Below are 23,401 nucleotides of genomic sequence, written 5' to 3'. Positions count from 1 at the left end.
TCAAATTACAAAAGTGAGATACTTTGCCCTTGCCCTCAAAGAGATTGCATTCCAATGGGGGAAGACAAGGGTTGAAAAAAGGAAGAAAGGAGAATCAGAATGCAGGGAATATGCCTTGAAGATGACTTCAATAGTTCTCTTGCTCCACTCTCTTCTTTATAGAAATATTGTGAGAACCAGTGAGTTCCAAGAAGGACAATCAAAGCATTCTAGAAACCCAAGCAATTGTTATCCATTCAAACCTTTTTTTTTGGAAAGATGTTATTTATTTTGAGTTTTGTAATTTTCCCCCCATTCTTGCTTCCCTCCCCCCAACCCCCCACAGAAGGCATTCTGTTAGTCTTTACATTGTTTCCATGGTATACATTGATCTCAGTTGAATGTGATACTAGAGAAATCATATCCTTAAGGAAGAAAAATAAAGTAGGTGATAGTACAATTATCTAATAAGATGAAAGGGTTTTTTTTTTTCTAATTTGAAGGTAATAGATTTTGGTCTTTGTTCAAACTCTACCATTCTTTCTCTGGATACAGATGGTATTCTCCATTGCAGATAATTCAAAACTGTCCCAGATTGTTGCACTGATGGAATGAGCAAGTCCATCAAGGTTGATCATCACCCCCATGTTGCTGTTAGGGTGTACAGTGTTTTTCTGGTTCTGCTCATCTCACTCAGCATCAGTCCATGCAAATCCCTCCAGGCTTCCCTGAATTCCCATCCCTCCTAGTTTCTAATAGAACAGTAGTGTTCCATGACATACATATACCACAGTTTGCTAAGCCATTCCCCAATTGAAGGACATTCACTTGATTTCCAATTCTTTGCCACCACAAACAGGGCTGCTGTATATTTTTGTACATGAGTGATGTTTTTACCCTTTTTCATAATCTCTTCAGGGAATAGATCCAGTAGTAGTATTGCTGGACCAAAGGGTATGCACATTTTTGTTGCCCTTTGGGCATAATTCCAAAATTCCATAATTCCAGAAAGTTTGGATGAGTTCACAGTTCCACCAACAATATAACAGTGTCCCAGATTTCCCACATCCCTTCCAACACTAATCATTGTCCTTTCTGGTCATATTGGCCAGTCTGAGAGGTGTGAGGTGGTATCTCAGTTTAATTTGCATTTCTCTAATACGAAATGATTTAGAGCAATTTTTCATGACTATGGATCACTTTGATTTCCTCAGCTGTAAATTACCATTGCATATCCTTTGACTATTTGTCAATTGGGGAATGGCCTTTTTAAAAAAAAAATTGACTCAGTTCTCTGTATATTTTAAAAATGAGTCCTTTATCAGCAGAACTAGTTGTAAAAATTGTTTCCCATTTTACGTCTTTTGATCTTGGTTACGGTGGTTTTGTCTGTGCAAAAAGCTTTTTAATTTAATGTAATCAAAATCATCTAGTTTGTTTTTAATGATGTTCTCCATCTCTTCCTTGGTCATAAACTGCTTCCCTTTCCATAGATCTGACAGGTAAACTACTCCTTGATCTTCTAGTTTGCTTATAAAATTGTTTTTTAATGTCTAAATCCTGTATCCATTTTGATCTTATCTTGGTATAGGGTGTGAGGTATTGGTTTAATCTAAGTTTCTTCCATACTAACTTCCAATTTTCCCAACGGTTTTTATTGAAGAGAGTTTTTATCCCAATAGCTGGACTCTTTGGGTTTATCAAAGAGATTAACTATAATCATTTCCTGCTGTTGCACCTAGTCTATTCCACTGATCCACCACTCTATTTCTTAGCCAATACCAGACAGTTTTGATGACTGATGCTTTATAATATAATTTTAGATCTGGTAAGGCTAAGCCACCTTCTATTGCCCTTTTTTTCATTGAATCCCTAGAAATTCTTGACTTTTTATTTCTCCATATAAATTTACCTACAACATTTTTCTAACTTATTAATTTTTTGGAATTTTTAATTAATTGTTTGGTATTCTGATTCCAAACAAGTAGTTTAGTTTTGGTAGAATTGTTATTTTTATCATTAGCTCGACCTATTCATGAGTAGTTGATGTTTGCCCAGTTATTTAAATCTGATTTTGTGTGAGAAGTGCTTTGTAATTGTTTTCAAGATTGGTTTTGAGTCTGCCTTGGCAGGTAGACTCCCAGGTATTTTATATTGTCTGAGATTACTTTGAATGGGATTGCTCTTTCTAGCTCTCTACTGTATCTTGATAGTCATATATAGAAATGTTGAGGATTTATGAGTTTATTTTATATACTGCTAAAGTTGCTATTTATTTCTAGTAGTTTTTTAGATGATTCTTTGGGATTCTCTAGGTGGACCATCATGTCATCTGCATTTTTGTCTCTTCCTTCCCAATTCTAATTCCTTCAATTTCTTTTTCTTCTCTTATTGCTGAAGCTAACATTTCTAATACAATATTGAATAGTAGTGGTGATAATGGACCTCCTTGTTTCACCCCTGATCTTATTGGGAATGCCTCTAGCCTATCCCCTTTGCATATAATTCTTGTTGATGGTTTCAGATAGATACTGCTTATTATTCTGAGGAACAATACATTTATTCCTACACACTCTAGTGTTTTTAGTAGGAATGGATGCTGTATTTTGTCAAAAGCCTTTTCAGCATCTATTGATATGATCATGATTTCTGATAGGTTTGTTATTGATATAATTATACTAACAGTTTTCCTAAGATTGAACCAACCCTGCATTCCTGGGATAAATCCTATTTGATCATAATGTATTATTCTAGAGATAACTTGATGTAATCATTTTGCTAATATTTTATTTAAGATTTTTGCATCTATGTTCATCAGGGAGATAGGTCTATAATTTTCTTTGACAAAATTATCCTGCAACTAGAATTATTCCCCTAAGACTGCATCCCTGAAAATATAGAGGCCAATGAGAAAATGTGGTTCATTGCTTATAAAGTAAGCTGGAAAGAATATATTTCTTTCATTAAATGAGATATACCTGTGTGAAGCTATGTGTGTTTGAATGCCAGCCCAATGAAAATAGAAATGCATTTGTGTTAAGGGATTAGCCACCATTGTGCTGGATTATAATAACAGCTCACATTTCTACAGTCCTTTATGGTGTTGGTTTTTCTAACAAAATACTTTTCTCCCAACAACCATCTGTTGTCCTCTTCTCCCCTCTTTTCCATCTACAGGATGTATATGTAGTTGGATTGATGAATTATTAGCTGAAATCGCTTGTGTTTTTCAGATAGATGGACTTGAAGAGAAGCTGTCCCTGTGCAGGAGAAACCTGGAGGAACTGAACGGCCGTCTTCACAGGGAGGAGCTGAGTCCAGAGGCCAGGTAACACTGCTATCCTGGAAGCTGGGGCCGAAGCTCCTCCAAACTGTTAGCCCCATTGCCAAATCAATATCAATCTTCCTTTTCCCTACCTATATCTCGTGGGTATCACCCCCAAGCTAGCCAGACATCCTAAAGAAGCACAATGCAGAGTAGAGGTGTCAGATCACTCCTATTCTCTCTTTTGCCACCTGTTCCCTGACCCCAGAGGCCTAACATTCAGTCTCCCAGTGATTCCTCTTCACTGCCCAAGGCTGGTACATGTTATCTCTTCCCTCTTCTTGGCTTTCACCAGGATACATAAAAGGGATTAGTGTTATTTTTGTTGCCTTCTTTTGCTGATACACAGCTTCCTAGACTGATAAGCCTCCTTATGGCCCCTTTCTGGACAGTCAGCTTCAGCTTCTGGGAGGGGCAGGGGAGGGAGTTAAATGGGCCAAGTCCCTTTGTCCTGCATCTAGGAGAGGTATGGGATAGGGGGGAAGGGGATGGAAGGGGATGGAAGTACAAGTCTGTTCTCTGCCTTCTACCCCTACTCCTCACCCCAAACCTTTCTAGGAGAGCTTTGGAGAAGGAAAAAAACAACCTGACAAGCAAAGCCTCCAGCTATGGTAAGAATTTCCTTGGATTCCAAGTACATGCACCTAGCACCTTGGGGAACTCAACCCTCTGATTTTGGTGGTGGGGTGAGGCTGCCCCCTGCTGATCAAAGTGGGTGGGTGCGGTTATAGGCCTCAAATCCAAGAAACCTAGAGTCAGGGAAAAGCTAGGGAAAAGCTCTCTGGAAGCAGGTCAGAGATGAAGGCCCTGCTTTTGCAGAGGAAACAGATACAGAGAAATCTCCTCTAGGAAGAAGCTTAGAACTGATTTAAGCCAGCCCCATCATTTTCCACATGGAAAAGAAGAGCCTTGGGGAGGGAATGGCCTTTAGATGCTCCATATGCCTGTAGACATGCAAACTCCTTAACCCAGAAGATCTTTTCTCCAATAGGAGAGGCTGCTCTAGAACCATATAGGGAAAGGGAAAAGAAAGAATGGGCAGATTTTCCAGGAAGACTGGAAAAAAGTGAACTTAGCTAGCCTCATCTGGCTTAGGGGAGAGGTTTTGGTTAAGGTACAAATCTCTCCTCCCAACACTACCAGCAGCTGATGTAGGCCTGAGGAAGAGAAGAGTGAGGCAGCAGTCTACCTACCTGTGGCCAGAAACAGGGGCATTCCCTTCATACCCCACCTTCCCCTCTGTACATGTCAAAAAGGAAATGGCCTCCAAGCTTCCTTCTGACAACTCTTCTGATATGGCAAAATACCTTTTATTTGGATGTTCCCTAAATTTTCCTCCTATTCCTTTTTTCAGTCTTTGGTGGGATATTTCTGCTGTTCATGGGTCAGAGTTGGCATCCCTCAACCTTTCCTTGTACATAGAACCCAGAGAGTAGGGTCAGGGTGCCACCTGCTGGGCTACAATAACAGGATCCAACCAGAACTTGGACTGAGAATCAGGGAAACAGAGACCAAATTGGACTTGACAACCCCATTCACTACCATCCCAATGCCAGGGTGGGAGTCATCTTGCAAGATGACTGTCCCCCAGCCCTGGGAGACTGATCATAAAAAGTAGACATGGTTTATTGATTGATCCAATGGCCCCTCTCATTAATAGCTCACATTTATAAGTCAAAATGTTATATGGAACTTTAAGGGCTTAGAAAACAATACCTTTCAAACAACTATATTGAGGTACACAAATCATTTATCTCCACTAATCCCTTCTAAATTTCCTCTTTTCTTTTGAAGCTATCACCATCTTTCAGTCACCCAAGTTTTCATCCTCTTCCACTCTTCTCCTTCCACATGTCTCTTTCTTGATCCTACCCTAATTCTGGCCCACTTCTTTCCTGGACTATTTCCTATTTGGACTCCCAGTTTCTAGGATCTCACCTCTTGAATCCATCCTCCTCACAGCTGCCAAAATAATCTCTTAAAGCTTCTTTTCAAGAATCCTCAGGCTCGGCAATTTCCTACTGCCTTGAGGATAAAGTATAAAATTCTGTTCAATTTTTAAAGCCTTTCACAATCTGGTTTCACCCCTTCACACACTGTATAAGCCTGTTGTTTCCCAAATTTCTATGTCTTTGCATAGGCTATTCCCTCCCCTAATTGTTAGTCCCTCTCCTCTCAGATGACCATGATCTCTTTATATGAAAGTGATTGTGGGATTGAATTGGATTAAAACTAGTCATAGATCATGGACTCAAGGATCAGAAGACCCTTGGGGAAGTTCTATAATCTCCAAACCAATGCTAGAAGAGCTCCCTCTGGACGAGAGATGGGCTAGGTAGTCTGGTGAATAACTTTACAAGAGTCTAGACTATATCCCTCTAAAAGCTCACCCAATCTTGATTTGGTTGGGGAGGGGTGAAGTAGTTGATAAGTTTAGAACCTACAAGTGGATAAAAGGTTTTTCTCTTTATCTTCACATCAGGGGCTGAGGCTTCCTTTCTGATTCCCAGAGCTGGTCTCTGTCTGGGTCTACATAGACCCAGAAATTAAGACAGCAACACTAGATAAGTTCACCCAATACTTATTGACCATGAAGGGAAGGGGGATCTGGCAGGTGTTCAAATTCTGGGGTGGAGAACTAGGCAGTCATTGCTGGAGGTGGCCTGTTGAAGAGGCAGCCCCTCCCCCATCATATTGTGGTTTCTTCACAGAAAGGGAATTGAAGTCCCTTCGGAGAGAGAACCGTAAGAACACGTTGCTGTCTGTGGCAATCTTCTTGCTCCTTCTTCTCGTCTATGCCTACTGGACTATGTAATCCACTGGTTTCCACTGCAAACCATAGAGAGCTTTTGGAGAACCGGACTAGGACAATGAAAGTTGGTATCTCTTTCTAAACTCTACTTGCTGCCTCCCAAAAATGCCTGCCTGCACCTAGGCCATAACAAGACATGGGGGCTGGGCCTATGTAACCCAAGATTCTGGCATCATATCTTGAACTCAACCCTCTTGGCTTATAGGGCCTGGATGTCCAGTAGGACTGACTCCTACCAGAGAAAATGGCCAATAAAGTATGTTCAGACAACTAATGGTCAAGTTAATGCCAGCCCTCTTGAAACTGAAAGGATGATTGGGGAGAGGGATTTAATGTTGGGGGAAGACCTCTGGAACTAACTCCAAGAAGTCACTGGTTGATAAGTCAGAGGTAAGCATCTAGCAGAGGCCTGAGGGACAAACTTCCAAAACAGTCTTTTCAGCAGAGCCTTTTGTCAGCTCACATTCCCCTCAGATGCTCTAAAACCACCTAATAGCCTTCAATCATTACAGAAAAATGATGCCATCAGGACTGTACTGCAAAGGGGAAAAACTCAGGGACCAAAAGCAGCCACAAAGTTCCATGGGACCTGAGAGTTAATCCATCTTGGAGGGGAAGAAGCTGCTGTAAGCATCAGGCAGCAGCTTTGGTAATGACCAGAACAGATGCATGGGTGACAATGGCTAGTAAATTAGAATTGGTTTTGCAGTGAGGGATGGCCACAGGTCAGGGAAGTCACTAATGGCAGCTGGGTTCTGACAGTCCAGGCACAACAAACAAGAGACATCAATGACCAGGCCAGATCCCACATGCCTGCCTTTCTTTGCTGCTGAAGCTTTAGGGAGATGGGGGAAGGTGGAGGGAGGCCAGAGCAAAGCAACTAAAATGATGAAAGGGCTCAAGCATGTAGTCAAGATTAAACCAATTAAATATGTAAAGCAAAGAGGAAAAGAGGAGCTCTGGAAACAAAGTTGTGAAGGACCCCAGGGAGGAAGAGGAGAAAGTTACTGAGAAAAATATGAAAAATCACTATCATGTCTAACCTGGTCCTGAAAGGGATAAGGAAGAGCCATGCTTTAGTTGAGCAACCCAGGGGCTGAAGGCAAAGAGTGAGAGGCTACAGGGAAAGGGTTGGTGAAGCCATCCTTCCCTACCCTTCTTCCAGAGACTAAAGTGACATTAATTAGTCTGCCGCCTCTGCTATTTTAGTCTCACAGACATATCCTGGATTGTGGATGTGCCACCAACTGGCCAGCTGTGTGATTTATGTAACTGAGCAAGGCAAGTCCTTCCACCTCAGCCCTGTCAGGAAGAAAATCCCATCTTCTCTACCACCTCTGCTTTTAAAGACAGCAATATGTTAACACTAGACTGGATTCTCTACTGGATTCTCCAGGATATTAGAACATCTTGCTTGTAAAATTCCTTCACTTCCCTCTTTTTTTCTGACAGTTCCTTCTGCATCACCTCAAGTCTTCAACCCAGTCAGTTCCCATACCACCAGCACAAACTGCCAACTTTCAGTACAAAATTACACAGGTTTTAAAAATATCTTTTTTCCTTTAATGATCTGAGGCGCCAAGAGACACATACACCCCCCCCCCCAACCCAGTATTGGGTGGAAATAAGCTACCTTTGTTGCAGGGATACTACTACCAAAAGGCTATAGGAAGACTATTGGTCCACCCCATGGACATAGTGGAGACACTTTCCCCCCTCAACCTTCTGCCTATTTCCATGGAAACAAACCCAGCAAAGGGAATCTTTACTTCTGGCCCTCTGGTCTGGACCCCAGGGAAGGCAGAGGGAACTGTATTATCAGTTCTGAGCACTGACATGCTTCTCAACAAATGGCTCAGACATGTTTCCTTCCTCCACAGAGGAAGTCCCCTAGAGTCCCTTATGTGCATGGGAGAGGTAAAGTTAAAGACTCCATTAGAAAACATGGAAGCAAGTTGTGCCTTTTATGGGGAAAAAGAATGAACTCAGGCCCAAGAAACTCTACTCAAATCCTACATCTTATCTTTGGCAACACACAGAGATCTGGGTCAAGCCCCCACACTGAACATCATGCCAGGTATCCCACAGGGACTCCCATGGGCACTGAGCTCTTCACCCACAATAAAAGATACTCCTCCAGGGTACAGCCAGGGTCATTGTTTCCTGGACAAGATGTCTGGGCAACATTTGGTGACTACTTTCTCAACTTATAGAATTGTTTGCCCACCTAGGCACAAGCCAGAAGTGGGGATGGAGTAGGAGGCAGTTCTAGAAAGAAGGCTCTGGATACTCCAATGGACACTGAGGTGAAAAAAAAATATATATCAGAGGTCAGGTTCTGGGGCTGTCAAGGGCTAGGGGTAGAAACAAGGTCCAACAGTCAGTCTTTCTTCTGTCCATCACCCTGCCTGAGTAACTCAGCTATTTGGTTGGAAAGGAAGGACTCCCAGGGAAGCCCAAAGAAGAGGCTAGGATCAGGACAGAAGTGACTCCAGGAGCTCTGATGCTTCAGCTGTCCTAAAATTTCTGCCTCTCTGCTCCCAAGTTGACCAACACAACCAGTAATTGACCCTCTAATGATTCAAAAAAAACAAACAAAAAAACAAACAAAAAAAAAAACAAAACAAGGGGAGCAGCTTTATTCTAGGCCATACCCCTAAAGAACAGATTTGCCATTCTGGGGATGGGAAGTTAAAGGGCTATACCAGGAGCAAAAGCAATGCCAACTTCCTTAACTCCTCCCAAATACTCACAAAGTGTTCTAGGGGGAAGGGAAGAATATAACCCAGGATGAGCAGGGGTGAGAGGGTCGTATGCCCTGTCCTTGCTGTGCACTGAATACCACTTTTTCTCTTCTAAGGAGGAAGTGACCTGAGTCCCTTCCCCTCTTTCCCTGGCCAGCAGCCAAAGGTCCTCAGGGGTGGCCATGATCATCCAGGCTGGATCCTCAGACATTGTGTTCCCGAATGAAGGAGAGGATGTCGTCCTTAGACAGTTTCTCAGGATCCTGGCACTTCTGAGAATCATGAACTCGGACCCCATCGCCCCACTTCCACAAGAGCCTTCCATCAAAGCAAGTACTAGGGTAAGAAAAGAGAGGAGAAAAAAAGAGGTCATTAGGCTGGGCTAGAGATAGAAGAGAACAAATAAGGAAGAGGGAAGAGTCACCCTGGCTTGGCATCTAGTCAAAAGGGAGGCCTAACTGTGAGGAGAAGTTGGGGCCATTAATATGACTGTCTTGGAGAAAAAAGAGGATTAGACCAGACACAAGAGGGCAGAGGTGAAAGGCTAGATTAATTCCTTCAAGGGAGAGGTGGTACTGACTAAACAAATCTCTCAAGATTCTTCCTTACCTATAGGAACAAAGGATTTCCCAGTGGTCCCAGCTCCAGCCTGACTCACTATCCACTCTTGCCTTCCACCATTCTCAAAAGAAAATGTTATTGGTGCTAATTTGCTTACAGAATCAATTACTGATACTATGTCTGTTTCTATGTCTGTCCTGTTCTAACAGAATAGGATTTGCCTGGTGATAAGAGGTTATCAGTGGCTAATTACAAGCTAATTACAAGCCTACTATTTGGGAAAACTACCCAATTCAGTAAATGAATCCCAGAGTATGGTGGGAAAGACCTGAGACCTTGAAGAACCCCAGGAAGCTTGAGGAAGCAGTAGGATGAGACAGTGGAGAAGGGTAAATGACCTTGGGTCTCTATTCCCCATCATGGGGGCAATGCCCATCCCAGTGCACTGCCTCACAGACTCCATCTTTCTGAGGTCTACCCCAAGACCTGGCAGCATCAGTTAGTGGTACCTAAATACATACACTTGGATTTTCTCCTGTCATCCTTTCTCTACCCAAGGACATCCAGTCTATATAAACTTTATTGTCCAAGAAGTATGTAGGCCAGCATCCTTACCCTGAGGAAGGAAAGGAGAAGGCCCAAGTCAGGGTCTGGCAGATGAGGAATCTGCCTCCACACGCAACTTCACCCTCCCTTCATTGAGTTCCTGCATAAGCAATAAACTGCACCAACCGGGTGTTTCTGTCACCCAGTGCAGTTGAGAGGTTTTAAAAAAATAACAGTTGGAAAGTTAAAAAAACTGGGCCCATAAACTGAATTTAGGGGCTTTGTACCAAGAGAAGGTCCGTGTGTCAGCCTGGTTTCCAGGGTAGGTTTAGGGGGCAGGAGACCCAGAGGAGAAAGTCCTCTTGAAGGTTTTGCTCTCTAAGAGCTAATTCTTGTTCCCGCCCTCTCCAACCTTCATTACTTATGTTGTGAACTCCTTGAGAGCAGAAACTGGGATTTGTTTTGGCCTTTCTTTGTATCCCCAGTGCTTCATGGCTTACTTTTTCCACTTAGTCTCACCTTAGTCTCAAAGGGCTGGTTTTATCCCCTTCCCTTTCTTCTGTTTGCCTAGGGGAAAAGGATCTCCCTCACTGTACATTCTAGAACCTAATCTGGAAAGGAAGGAAATAGTTCATGGGGCACCAGGTCCTCCTCAGCACCTGCTTGACGCCACGGTAACAAGTGACTTGATAATGAACATGGAGTTGGTGCCTGGCAGAAGAGATTACATACATGAAAGGGCAGGGGAATCAAGGGAAAGACAAGAATGGGAGAAGGAAGGCAGAGAGTATTACTTACTGAAATGGAGCAACAGCATCCTGAGGCATTTTAAAGGTCGAATCACCCGTTATCTTGTTGAAGAAAAACTTTCTGTTTGAGGTTTTGCTGAAAGCCATGGTCCAAGGCTCTAAACAGAAGGAGGACAGGCTAAACAAAGGGGTCAATGTAGCTGACAGAATCCATTTTAGAGAATGCTCACCAGATTCTGGTCAGGGAATTATAGATTTACCTTTCATAGTTTTGTTGGGCCTAATTTATTTTAATCCTATTTTGACTTTTTTAAAGTTTTGTCCCAGAAATGTTCATTTGTGCACTGCTTTCATGCTATCCAAGAAGTGTAAGAAGCAAGCCTGTGGTCTATTAATCAGGACAAAACTTTTGTTTCAAAGTAGAAGAGTTCTGGGGAAAGTCTTACACTACTTTTTTAAGACTAATCCTTCTCCTATCTTTCCCACTACTCCTTTATCTCATCTTGTGCTAGTTCAATATTCAGGATGCTTGTTAGGGTATCATGTACACTCTGGTAAGCAGTCTGCAAACAGTCAGAGAGTATCCCAGAAGGATACTCAGCTCTCATTCATGTCTCTCTCTTCAGGGAAGAGTCCAAAGAGTAGCAGCTGAATCTCTTAATCTTTCCACCATCTCAAGTAAACACTTAAAACATTCTTCTTCTTGTTAATAATAATAACAAAACCAAAGTAATAATAGTAGTGATGACAATTATGATATGCCAGGATCATTTGTGTCTTCCAGTCTTCTGGCATCTTGCCAGATCATATACTGTGGGAGCCCAGAAGGAAAGAGGAACAGCAAGTGGGTTAAAATAGGGCAAAGGGAAAGACGGGGCTTAGAGACTGAGTAAAACTGTTCCTGAAACTGTCTCCCAACACTTTCTCCCAAGCTCAGAGGAGAACGAAAAAGGATGAAGTCCAGACCATTAACAGATTCTCTGGTTAATGACGGTCTGGATGGACATTAAGTTTAATCAACTTATGGATCACAGAAAGCAAGTCAATCTGTACTCAACAAGGGGAAGGTTTTCAAAGGAGTTGGGAGGGAGGGTGGGAAGAAGAAAAGCAGGGTAAAAAGAAGAAAACTCACCATTTGTAGTCCTGACAATGTAGAGACCAGTGGGCACAAAATGTCGATCATCCCGACCAGTATAACTGAGTCGCAGCTTATTTTGGGAGCTCTTAATTACCTTCATTTCTAACCTGAATTTCCACAGAAAACACATAAAATAAGAGGAAACAAACAAAAACTTCCTATTGTGTTCATAAATCCTGGAAAACACCAAAACTATCAGCAATCTCAACTTTAACCATAATTTAGGAACGAACTAACACAGGAGAACAAGACCTATTTTTAATATTAAACTTAAATTTCTATAGACCACACCAACTAACAGGCAGTCAATAAATACAACTGTTGTGCTATCGGCTGTAATATTTATACTGAGTGAAATCTAAAGTCTAAGCTAGTGAACTTAGGACTAATAGATCATAGCTTTTAATATCTATCCATATTAATATACTTAATATATATAACAGCATCCCAAACTTAATATAAAGAGAAACTGTTTCAGAAGCATAAATCATTAGATTTTTTCTTTTTCTTTTTTTAATTTACTTTATTTATATTTGAATTTTACAATTTTCCCCTTAATTTCACCTCTCTCTCTCTCTCTCTCTCTCTCTCTCTCTCTCTCTCTCTCCCCCCACCCCCAAAAGAAGACAGTCTGTTAGTCTTTACATTGTTTCCATGTTATACATTGGTCAAAATTGAATGTGTTGAATGAGAAAAATCATATCCTTAAGAAAAAAAATGAGAGATAGCAAAATTACATAAGATAATGGTTTTTTTTAAAATTTGGTCTTTGTTCAAACTCCACAATTCTTTCTCTGGATACAGATAGTATTCTCCATTGCAGATACCCCAAAATTGTCCCTGATTGTTGCACTGATGGAATGAGCAAGTCCATCAAGGTTGATCATCACCCCCATGTTACTGATATAGTGTACAATGTTCTTCTGGTTCTACTCATCTCACTCAGCATCAGTTCGTGCAAATCCTTCTAGGCTTCTCTGAATTCCCATCCCTCCTGGTTTCTAATTGAACAATAGCGTTCCATAATGTACACATACCACAATTTTTTCAGCCATTCCCCAATTGATGAAGTTCACTCAATTTCCAATTCTTTGCCACCACAAACAGAATGTCTATGAATATTTTTGTACAGGTGATGTTTTTACACTTTTTTATGATCTCTTCAGAAAAATCATTAAATTTTTCCCAGTCATCTTGCATGTATATGTCTAGGGTCAAAGGAGGATCAATTCAACCCACATCTATTAATAATAATAACACCCAGCTTTATAGTCAAAAATGTTTTCATTTCATTTTTCTGAATGGATTCTCACAGCAATCTGGTCAATTGGGTAGGATATGTTATTAAGATCCCCAACTGAAAAATGAGGAAGCTTAAATGCAGAGAGGAAGGGACTTGCCTGGGACCATACAGTAAATCAGTGGCAGGTCTCATGAGTTTGGAAAAAAATTGTTCTTTAAAAAGTCACTAACTAAGCAGCTTACATGTTTCTGGGTCGATTAGTGTCTGCCCCTGTACAGTATGACCATTTTGGACCACACAGTCTGTTTGGTCTCTTTCACTTCTGATAACTGAGGATTCCTTGATCCTAGCCTGGTACCACATTCACATCACACAAAATTTATGTGCTATTATCTGAGTTTCCAGATGTTACTACTAAAGATGTGTGGACACACTGTGTAATTAACATTAATGACCACTAGGGACCCCCAGTCTTCCCTTCCACCTTGCAAACAACAAGGAAATAGCACTGTTAAACAGCAGGAACCAAATGACCGTTTAGTTGAAAGAGATTGAGGCACAGAACTGTAGCCCAACATGGCTCCAACGCATATACCAATAAATTTAGAAATATGGACATATACAAACTCATTAACAGACCAACCCCAGACACATGTACTGCAACCCTCACAGGTACATTCACATGGATTGTGCCTCTATAGGAAAAAAGGGAAGCAAATCATTCTTTGCTCACCCACCAAGCTAGAATTTGTGGTGTTTCATCCAGTTTATTATTCTACTTCTCACTGAGAAAATTCTTAATTATTATGGTCTGAATGAGCCCTTGCCTATGGCCCACAATAGGGTAGGACACCTGTAGAGATACGCTAACACATTCCTAATTCTTTGCCCATCCTGCCCAAGCTTGCAAGTTTAGCCAGGCCTCTTATAGGGCCAGGGTCAAGGAGTAGATTGTGAATTTTAGGAACCATTAAAGATGTCTAGGATTAATCCCTAAAACCACCTTGGATTCTCCCAAACCATGAGGTATCCTGATTTACTGATGCAAAATATTCTACCCCTTCAGTTGTTTCTAATTACTCACCTGACAAAAATCTTCTCCATGTCTTCCAGTCTGTATACTTCCTTTACTCTGTGTAGACAGGATGAAAAAAAAGGCAAGGGTCACATGAACTGAATTCACCTTTCATGGCTATTACTCATAGCCCCATCTAGCTGAGCAGGCTAGGCATAACAGGCTTGGTATCTTAATCTCATCCTTTTACTTTCAAGACCCCTTCTCTATATTCTTCCCTTTTTTTCTTTGAATAGAAAATCTCCCAATCCACCTCACACCTCCTCTATGGACCACCTCTTGCCATAGGTCCTGCAGGCATCAAGGCAATTCAATCCTATTCCTACAACAAGGTCTCTGATTTTTGAAAGTTAGAAAGATGATGCCATGAAAGTAATTGGGCAGGAAAGGAGTCAAACAAAGAGAGGCCAAATAATCCCAATAGTCTGTTTTAGTCTGGTTTGTACTGATCTAGGAGAAAACCTATAGCCCCCAGCTACCTTAGAAGAATAAGAAAATCCCTAACTAGAAAGTTAGAAATCTGGCAAATAGATAGTAATATGTACACCCAACCTAATCAATTCCCCAATGTTAATTTCTACTCTACTGCCCCAGGCATCCCTCAGAAAAGTGTCTGGGATAGATGCTGGGAAACTCCCCTCAAAACTGGGCTCTTTGACACCCCATCTTGCCTTCACTAATGTCTAAAATCTTACCATCAGTAACTCATACCTTGCAGTTAAAATTTATGTGCTCAAGTATCTATTATAAAATGAAAATACCTCTGGAAAGGATAACATAGAACTGTGATGCTTAGCCACATAAATCCTAGCCAGGAATCTTGGAGACTTCCTTTCAGGAACTCAGTGGATATGGAATTTTATAGCAGGTGCAAGCAAACAGGGATCCAGGCTTGCTCAATCAAGGAGCAGGGCTAACCATCCAGAAGACAATATCCAGAAGTTCATTTCTTTTTCTTTTTTTATTTTAGCCAAACCCTCACAACAGAGCAAGTTGAATGTAAGGGAAATTTGCTGTTCCACCTCTTTTCTGTATTCTACTTTTCCTTTTTCCCTGGCACTATTCCATGCATTTCCTAGTTCTAAGCTGCCCATTTCTGAACCAGGATAGGTACAACCAGAACCCCAAAACCATTCCTTTCTTGATTTCCCATAAAAATTATTGTTTCTCAGAACCTCCAGTCATTGGAGAAGAAAACAGTAACAAAAACCAAACCACTAATGTTAATTTTGAATAAGGCATCACAAATAACTGATAGATATTTCATGTATTACCTTATTATTCCTACCACAGTTATTTACATTGTCCAAAGGATACCTGGAAACACAAAAGTTTAACCCAAAGAAATGACTCTCCAAAAGGAAGTTTAGAATTTATGAGAAACTAGGCAATCCTAGCAGTGGCAGTATCCCCAGTAGAATTATATTTAGACATAAATGGAATATACATGTGATTCCACCTATATTCTATAGGCCACTTTTGTGCTGCAATTTGATGGGTACCAAAGCAGAGGAGCCAGAAAGGCTACCTTTGACAAAATAGCAGGACTGGCAGTCACCTACACACCTGATGGGATTCATGTCAGGTCTGCTGGGTTTGGAAACGGCTTTCACAAATTTCGTAGCGAGCTGAATCCTACAACAAAAACAAAGAGTTTCAGAGACAGGCAAAAGGCAGGCCTCAGGAAGAACAATGAATGAGCTTGAAATCAGAACATCTACCCTCAAATTCCAGATCTGCCACCTGTGACCTCTCTGGGGTTTCTAGTTTTCTTCTCTTAAAAGGACAATTGCTGTAGATAACCAGGATCCAAGGCTCAGTAGGCACAGAGAAGGAAGCTGAAGCCACATCTAGAGTCCTGCCTACCACCACTTAACAGTGAAGACCAGAGGTGAGAGGAAGAATAAGAAGGTAGCAAAGTTTCCCTAGGGATTAAGTTAATGTCTGGCTTTCCAAGCCCATACCACCATATTATCTTCTCCTTACCCCAAGATCCTGGGCCCTACCTTTGGTTAAAGTGCTGCTCCCGGATGTCCTGGCCATTCAGCACTAGTGCATCAAGGATGTGTATTGCACTGATCTTCCGCTGAGCCTTGCCCTTAAAACAGATAAGGCCAAAAGGAGATTTCTTTTTATGTTTTGTTTTATCCATACTGAAGGAAGGAAGAAGGGGCAAGAAATAAGAAGGGGATACAGCAGAGCAGCACTGTCTAAGCACAAATAACAAAGAACTGACTATAAAGGGTTCTAGGTCTTCATTCAAATAATTAAGTACTTAGTAACTGTTTTATTGATGATAGGCAGATTTAACTCAGGTAAATGGGAATAAGGTCAGGTCATGTGACAGCAATGGACTTAAAGCCACCTCTAACCTCGCCTTTCAGTTCATAAACAATCTCCACTAACAGCAGCGTGTCCCGGGGCAGTTCTGTCTTGAGGTCCAGTTTTGTCCAGCGGTCTGACTGGCGGCCGTCCCATGTGTAGATCTGGGATTTCTACAAAGAGGGAGGACTGGATCAGCAGAATTAAAGAGAAGCAAGATCTGGGGAGACAATCATCAGTCAAGATTCCTAGCTAATACTGCACCCCATATGTTTAAGTGTATATTTTCTTCCTGACAGCTGATGGTACGTGTTGCAGTGGGAAAAGGTGGAGTGTGGGAGAAAAGAAATTTCCTATTAAAGATTATTTAAATGACACAGCAGCTCCTTCCTTGATAGCCTCAGAAGCAGAAGAGAAATGCAGATTTTGACTGTTCTTTTGGCAGGTGTCCATTCCAGTCAAGCAACTACAATCTGATTAGTGTCCCTGAAGAGAGGAGAGATTCTCATGAAAAGAACAAGAATAGAAAGGGAGGCTCAAAACAGAGAATGAAAGAAAAAGGGAATGGAAAAGAAGGATGAAGTGCAATAACCAGGGATGATTTTGGGCTATCTGCAATGGAGAATACCATCTATATACAGAGGAAGAATTGTGGACTTCGAACAAAGACCTTCAAATTGGAAAAAAAAATCTTCATCTTATGTATTTTTGCTATCTCATAGTTTATTTTCCTTCCTTAAGGATATGATTTCTCTCATCACATTCAACTGAGATCAATGTATATACCATGGAAACAATGTAAAAACTAACAGAATGCCTTCGGGGGGGCAGCAAGAATGTGGGAAAAATTGTAGAATTCAAAATAAAGATCTTTCTAAAAAAAAAAATCAAACAAACAAATAAATAGATAAATAGATAAATAAATAATAAAAGAAAAGAAAAAAGAAAAGAAAAGAAAAGAAAAGAAAAAAAAGAAAAGAAAAGAAAAGAAAAGAAAAGAAGGATGGAATATTCAGAAAAGACTTCAGATGCTTTCCCCCCTTAGTTCTAATTCCTCTTTCACCACAGGACTAAAATGGAAATGTAGTAAACACAATTGCACATGTACAACTTTTACTGGATTGTTTGCTGCCATAGGGAGGGAGGAGGGAGGTGGTAGAAAAATGTAGAACCCATAAACTTGCAAATGGTCATCCATGTTAAAACTACCTTTGCATGTATTTGAAAAAAAAAACAGCATGAAGAAGAGAAAATTCATAAAAGGTAAGAAACCCAGATGGTTTAGAGAAAAAAACACGAGAAAGTGAGGAGGTACGGGAAAAATGTCAACCAACCAGGCAAGATGCCAGTCTACAAAGCTGTTCCTCACCTCAGCTAATATTGCAAAAGTGAAAAGGCTAAGACTTACACAACTAAGAAAGGAAATAGGTGATGAACTTGCATAGTACAGGCCTGATGTTCTTAATGTCCAAAGGTTAAACACCTAAGGAAAACTCAAAAGCACGAAAAAGGTTTCCAAAAATTGGGGCAGTCCTTCAGCAGAGATGAGAACCAAAGAAGATTCAAAGAAGAAAAAGTCAAGTTGTCTCACTGGAATCATGGCATGAATGCCAAAGCAGACCAAAACCCAGCTCAGCAAGTTGTATGCCCCTATAGTTTTGCTAGTATATGAATGATCACAGTTGTTTCTGAAAATGTTTTTATTTAATTTTCAATTGTTGGGACAACTAGGTGATACAGTGAATAGAGCACCGGCCCTGAGTCAGGAGGACCTGAGTTCAAATTCAACCTCAGACACTTAACAATTACCTAGCTGTGTGACCTTGGGCAAGTCACTTAACTCCATAGCCTTGCAAAAAAAAAACCTAAAAAAATTTTCAATTATTATGAATTGTCCTCTTTCATTTTTATATCAAAAATATTTAATTTTTATAGCAATAATATATTCCTTTTTAAAAAATTAGACTATATATGTTTTCTCCCCAAACCCTAACTCCTGGTTTTATTTATTCAGTAAAGGGTTTTTGTTAATTTTGTTAATTAATTTGTTATTTTGTTCATCTCTTTCATTTTCAAAATTTTTAATATTTATTTTTTTAAATATTTTGCTTTTTTTAGGGCTGTTTTTAAAGATGCATGCCCAATTCATATCTTTTTGTCTTCCACTGATGAAAGTATTTAGAAATAACCCCCCCACTTCTAGAATGCTTTAGCTACATTCAAAATACATTTTAATCCTCTCTTCAAAGATTTTTTAATATAATTTTTATTGCATTATGATCAATAAAGAATGTATTTAATTTAAATTGCTTTTCTACATTTTTTGTGAGCTTTAGACGGTCAGTTTTTACAAAGGTGCCATGCTGAGAAACATGTATACTCTTTTCTGTTTCTATTCAATAATTACCAGAAATCTATTATATTTAACTTTTCTTAAATTCTATTCAGGTCTTTAACTTCTTTGTTAACCATTTTTCCATTTTTCTCTATGTCTGAAAAGACCACACTACTATTATATTCTACTTGCAATGTGATTTAACTTTTTGAAATATTTAGATTCTATGCCACTCAGTGAAAATATATTAAGTATGATATTTATTATCTGTATTATTATATTATTACATATATATTATATATTATATATTATCTATAGTATTTATTATCTACAGCATACTCCTACAATATAATCAAAATAGAAACATCTTAAACATCATTCCCTTCTCTGTCTCTCCCTCCCCCCACCACGGACTATTTTCCTACTGAGTTTAATGTTTCTCAACATCACACTTTTTGTGTATTTATGTGTTTGTATGAGTATGAGCATTCTTCCTTTGTCTGGTTCAGATCAAAGTGAGATTTATTTAATAACATTCTTCCTATGCCTTACTCCATATTTGTTATTTAATTCATACACTCCTTATTATGTGAAATATTAAGTTCCTTCCCTTTTCTCTTCCTTTTTTCTAGTATGTTCAATTTTTCCTTTTTTCTTCTCTCAAGAACATCAAAACAGAACAAAATTACCCTCAGTTCTTCTGTTTATCCTACTTAACTCTAAGACACTTGAAGACATTAACTTTCTTTTGTTTTAAAAAGATATTTGTTTCTTCTATTAAAACGTGTTATAAAAATACATGGGGAAATCCTAGGTGCCAGCATTGTCCAAGTGTGATGTTGAGCCTTGTTCTGTGAAAACTACCTTCCTGATCATAAGTATCTTCCCCTGCCAGGTAAGCATAGTGTGTACTCCTACATTGAACAAATATTAAACATGACCAGGCAGCAAAGCTACAATAACCTCTAAAGGTTGTGGGGAGCTGGCCCCGTGGGAAGTTGCAGAATTTCAAGCTAGGTTAGGAGAAACCCAGCCTAGGAAACAAAGTACAAATATACCCAATCCACTCACCCCTAAGCCGATGAGAAATTTCTGCTGCTCATTCCCTGACACCATACAGCGAAAATCCAGAACAGAGCGAATCTTATCCAAGGTTTTGGAGTTAAGTAAAGTAGGCTTATAACTGAAGATATCAATGACAGTGCCCTAAAGAAGAAATGAGAGAAAGGATATTTAAAACAGAAGGATGACCCACCCTAGGCAAGAGGGGCTGAACAATGTACCCCTGCACTTTCCCCTGATTGAACCACATACTGAATATTTCAGTTTGTCTGATGGGTTTCTTTAGGGTCTATTTTAAGAGACTGGGTAAGAAAAGAACAGTCCCCAAATGCAGGCAGAACAATTCACCAGCAACTTTAAGGAAATGTCACTAGAATATAAAAGCCAGCCCTTCAATAAAAGCAAAACTGTTTTATTTGTGGAGAGCAGTTAAGAACTCTCTCCTTCCTACTCAGTTCAACACACACCCAAAGTCAATTCTTTTAGGGTTTCCATGAGGTCCACTTATCACACATTCCCACAGAACAAGGGCCACTGCCTTCTCAGTGATTCAAGCACAATCAGGGAAAGCACAAGATTGGGAAGGGTGAAGAATAAAGAACTGCTAGGACCAGTTGACCAGAAATGAGATTGAGAGCCTGGGAATTGTCTGGTGAACTGGGAAAGACCAGGGAGCCTGATCCTAAGTTCTGATTTTTTTCAGCACTGGGGGGGGCAGGTCAGGGAAGAGTTGTCTCTGTTCCTTTGCCTCAGCCCTCCATCTAGAAAGCACAATCCACTTGCCATACAGATGTCAGTAGAAATCTTAATGGTGAATCAATCCCATAGGAGTTGAGTAAGCTGGAAAGCGGTAATGATCACTATTGCTCAGGAGAACAGCGATAATTAACAATTATGCATCTGGAGAGGAGAGCCATCAGTTGAAGTGACAGCTTCCCTGGGGATGCCTGGGAGGGCCAACTAAAACTTTTTCTGAGGGGTGGGACACAATCAAGCCCCTGAGGGGAGAGTGGGATGGGGAAAATGCTACCTTACTTCTCATCTCCATAATCTAAGTCTTCTTCCAGATACCAGACACCTCACTCACCTTGATCAATTCAAAGAACTTTGACTTTGGATCTGAAGAAGAGAGAGCAACTCTGGCTTGATCTGGAATCTAAAAAAAGATATACAATTTTAGTTCTGGAACTCAATGACTGTCCTCTCTCCTGTGTATGCCTGGGTGGCCAGAATGGTTGGGGGAAGTGAAAAAACTGCCATGTGAAACCAGGGTGAAGGGTTCAAATAGGAAGCTAAAGACAAATTTCCATTGGAGTTAACATTCCCTCCATATCACCTGTTTGCTCTAGTCAACTTTTGACACCAGTGTGGCTACACAGAAAAATCAACTGCCAACTCTGCCTCACCGCCCACCACCCCTTGAGTAACAACTTCCACATCTGACTACAGGGAAGTATCTAAGTGTGAGAAGTAAAAGGAGGAGCCCAGAGTACCAACAGTCAAGTGAATGAATAGAGCTCCCTAAGGGCAGACCAGTCCCTTTCAGCCATCAGTCTGGTCCTTAATGGATGGAAGCAATCAGGGAAGCATTTAAGGCTGGAAAGACTTACTCTTCCCCCTTTAGGGCAATCCAGGAAGCAGCCTGCTGAGTTGTACCCTGGATGGATATACTCACCTCCCAGAGCTGAAGGCATCCTTTGCGGATTTCTGCCTGCCGTGGTTCACTCAGGGTTCTGTGAGAAAAACCAGCAACTGATTAATAAAAGCAAAGATGCTCAGAAGACTTGTGCTATATGTAAAACTAGGCCAGGGGAAGGCAGGCCCAAGTCTGTGTGTGGGCACACAGCTAAAGCTATGGTCACAGCCACAGCCTCACACTCGTTCATACTCACTCACACAAAGACATAGACACAAACAGACACACACTCTCATTCACTCAACCCACCCACACAGGATGCTCATGAAGAACAACACTTCTCTGGGGCTCTCATAAAATTAGAAGTCACCACCCAGAAAGACCTGTAAGTAGGCTGAAAAGGGGAAGGAAGTTATGGCCTTGCTCACCTTCTATCCACCTAAGTTTCCCAAAGACCTTCTTCCCATGTCTCCATCTTATCTGTATTCGAACCAAACCACTGATTTCCTTTAATTGACTGGAATTACGAGGTTTCTCTAAATAAAGCAGGCTATGAAACTAGATCACAACTCACCTCCTCCAGAAGTCCAACTATGCTAGTTTTACTTCCCTGATCACTTTCTGTCCCCCATGTTCCCTTGGTGTTCACATATGTCACTTGTATCAGCTCACTGAGGGAGGGTTTCATATCTTATTTCCTTTGTATTTCCCTCACCTAGTCCAAGGCTATGAAGCTCACAGGCAACTGCCATGTGCTGATTAACAAATGATTCTCATGCTCCATTGTTAGCACACTGCTTTATAACTGTTCTCCTGGCATTTCTCATGTGCTAGCTTTATTCCCTAAATAACTGCAATTTCGTTCTTTGAGGGTAAGCACCACATCATATATTTCTTTGATTTCTCTCTTGGATTAGCATAGGGTTGCACACACTCAACAAAGTGCTTAACAGATGTTGACTTGAATTAAAAGGTGATGCAGTGCTGCCCCTGTTATACACAATCCCCTTCCATCCAGAATGAAAATACTCACGAGTCTTGGACAAAGGCATAAATTTTGGCCAGGGCTTTGATCTGGGCACTGCAGTGACTGAAAAAGAGAAAATAACTTGACTTTAAGAGAATTTATAAAAATTTATGAAAACAAAAGCAAAAAAAGATTGCCAGTGGATTAGGAAAAGAGATTCTCCCCCCTCAACCCCTGAATAGAAGTCTTCCCAAACATTCCCCAATTACTTTAAATTTCTCTAAGAAACCTAGGTGACTTGCTTTTCTACCAGGAGTCTTTCAAATACCTGTTGGTACATTTCATGATAAATTTTCTGATGGGGACAGGGACAAGAATTGAATCTACATTTTCATCAGTATAATCTCCCAGGTGAGAAAAACATTCTTCTTACCAATGCAGCTTTCACTCTTAAGAGCAGAGATTCTTAACTCTGTGTGTGTTGTGTGTGTGTGTGTGTGTGTGTGTGTGTGTAAAATAAAATATATAGTCCTGCAAAAGAAATGAATTATGTTGAAATAAAATTATCAAAAAAAAATTTTTAAAGTTCACACACGGGGCAGCCAGGTGGTGTAGTGGATAGAGCACTGACCCTGGAGTGAGGAGTACCTGAGTTCAAATCTGACCTCAGACACTTAATAATTACCTAGCTGTGTGGCCTTGGCCAAGCCACTTAACCCCATTGCCTTGCAAAAAAACAAAACAAAACAAAAATAAAATTGCCAGTTTAAGAACCTTTATCTTAAAAGAGTTGTCTTAAGCAGCTGAGAAGCTAAATGACTTTCCAATGTCACACAGACAGGATTTTTAATCCAACCATGTCTTCCTTTTCCTCACTCCTAAGCCAGGTTTCTATCTACTATACCAT

General features: G+C 40.5%; 2 protein-coding genes across 6 annotated transcripts in view; one reads left to right on the top strand and one right to left on the bottom strand.

The window, feature by feature from the left end:
• CCDC167 (coiled-coil domain containing 167) overlaps positions 1-11,802 on the top strand; it is a 32,576-nt gene extending 20,774 nt beyond the window's left edge. Inside the window, exons 2-4 of the mRNA XM_074236837.1 lie at positions 3,213-3,307; positions 3,863-3,915; positions 6,016-11,802. Coding sequence (XP_074092938.1) covers positions 3,213-3,307; positions 3,863-3,915; positions 6,016-6,119 — 252 coding nt within the window. The 3' untranslated portion in view covers positions 6,120-11,802. The remainder of the gene's footprint in view (positions 1-3,212; positions 3,308-3,862; positions 3,916-6,015) is intronic.
• The window catches only part of CMTR1 (cap methyltransferase 1), a 191,556-nt gene continuing 169,464 nt past the window's right edge, over positions 1,310-23,401 (bottom strand). For 4 of the 5 annotated variants that reach the window (XM_074236832.1, XM_074236834.1, XM_074236833.1 and 1 more), the window contains 11 exons: positions 22,561-22,617; positions 21,567-21,624; positions 20,979-21,047; positions 19,901-20,035; positions 16,545-16,667; positions 16,179-16,270; positions 15,739-15,807; positions 14,182-14,229; positions 11,849-11,961; positions 10,766-10,874; positions 1,310-9,196 (listed from right to left, as the gene is read on the bottom strand). In XM_074236832.1, the coding sequence (XP_074092933.1) occupies positions 9,064-9,196; positions 10,766-10,874; positions 11,849-11,961; positions 14,182-14,229; positions 15,739-15,807; positions 16,179-16,270; positions 16,545-16,667; positions 19,901-20,035; positions 20,979-21,047; positions 21,567-21,624; positions 22,561-22,617 (1,006 nt within the window). In that variant the 3' untranslated portion in view covers positions 1,310-9,063. The remainder of the gene's footprint in view (positions 9,197-10,765; positions 10,875-11,848; positions 11,962-14,181; positions 14,230-15,738; positions 15,808-16,178; positions 16,271-16,544; positions 16,668-19,900; positions 20,036-20,978; positions 21,048-21,566; positions 21,625-22,560; positions 22,618-23,401) is intronic. The other variant, XM_074236831.1, reaches the window with a different exon arrangement.

Source organism: Macrotis lagotis, chromosome 5 (genome assembly GCF_037893015.1).
Source record: "Macrotis lagotis isolate mMagLag1 chromosome 5, bilby.v1.9.chrom.fasta, whole genome shotgun sequence".
Lineage (NCBI taxonomy): Eukaryota > Metazoa > Chordata > Mammalia > Peramelemorphia > Peramelidae > Macrotis > Macrotis lagotis.
The sequence above is the reverse complement of the archived record's forward strand: the minus strand, read 5'-3'. Positions and strand labels throughout refer to the sequence as shown.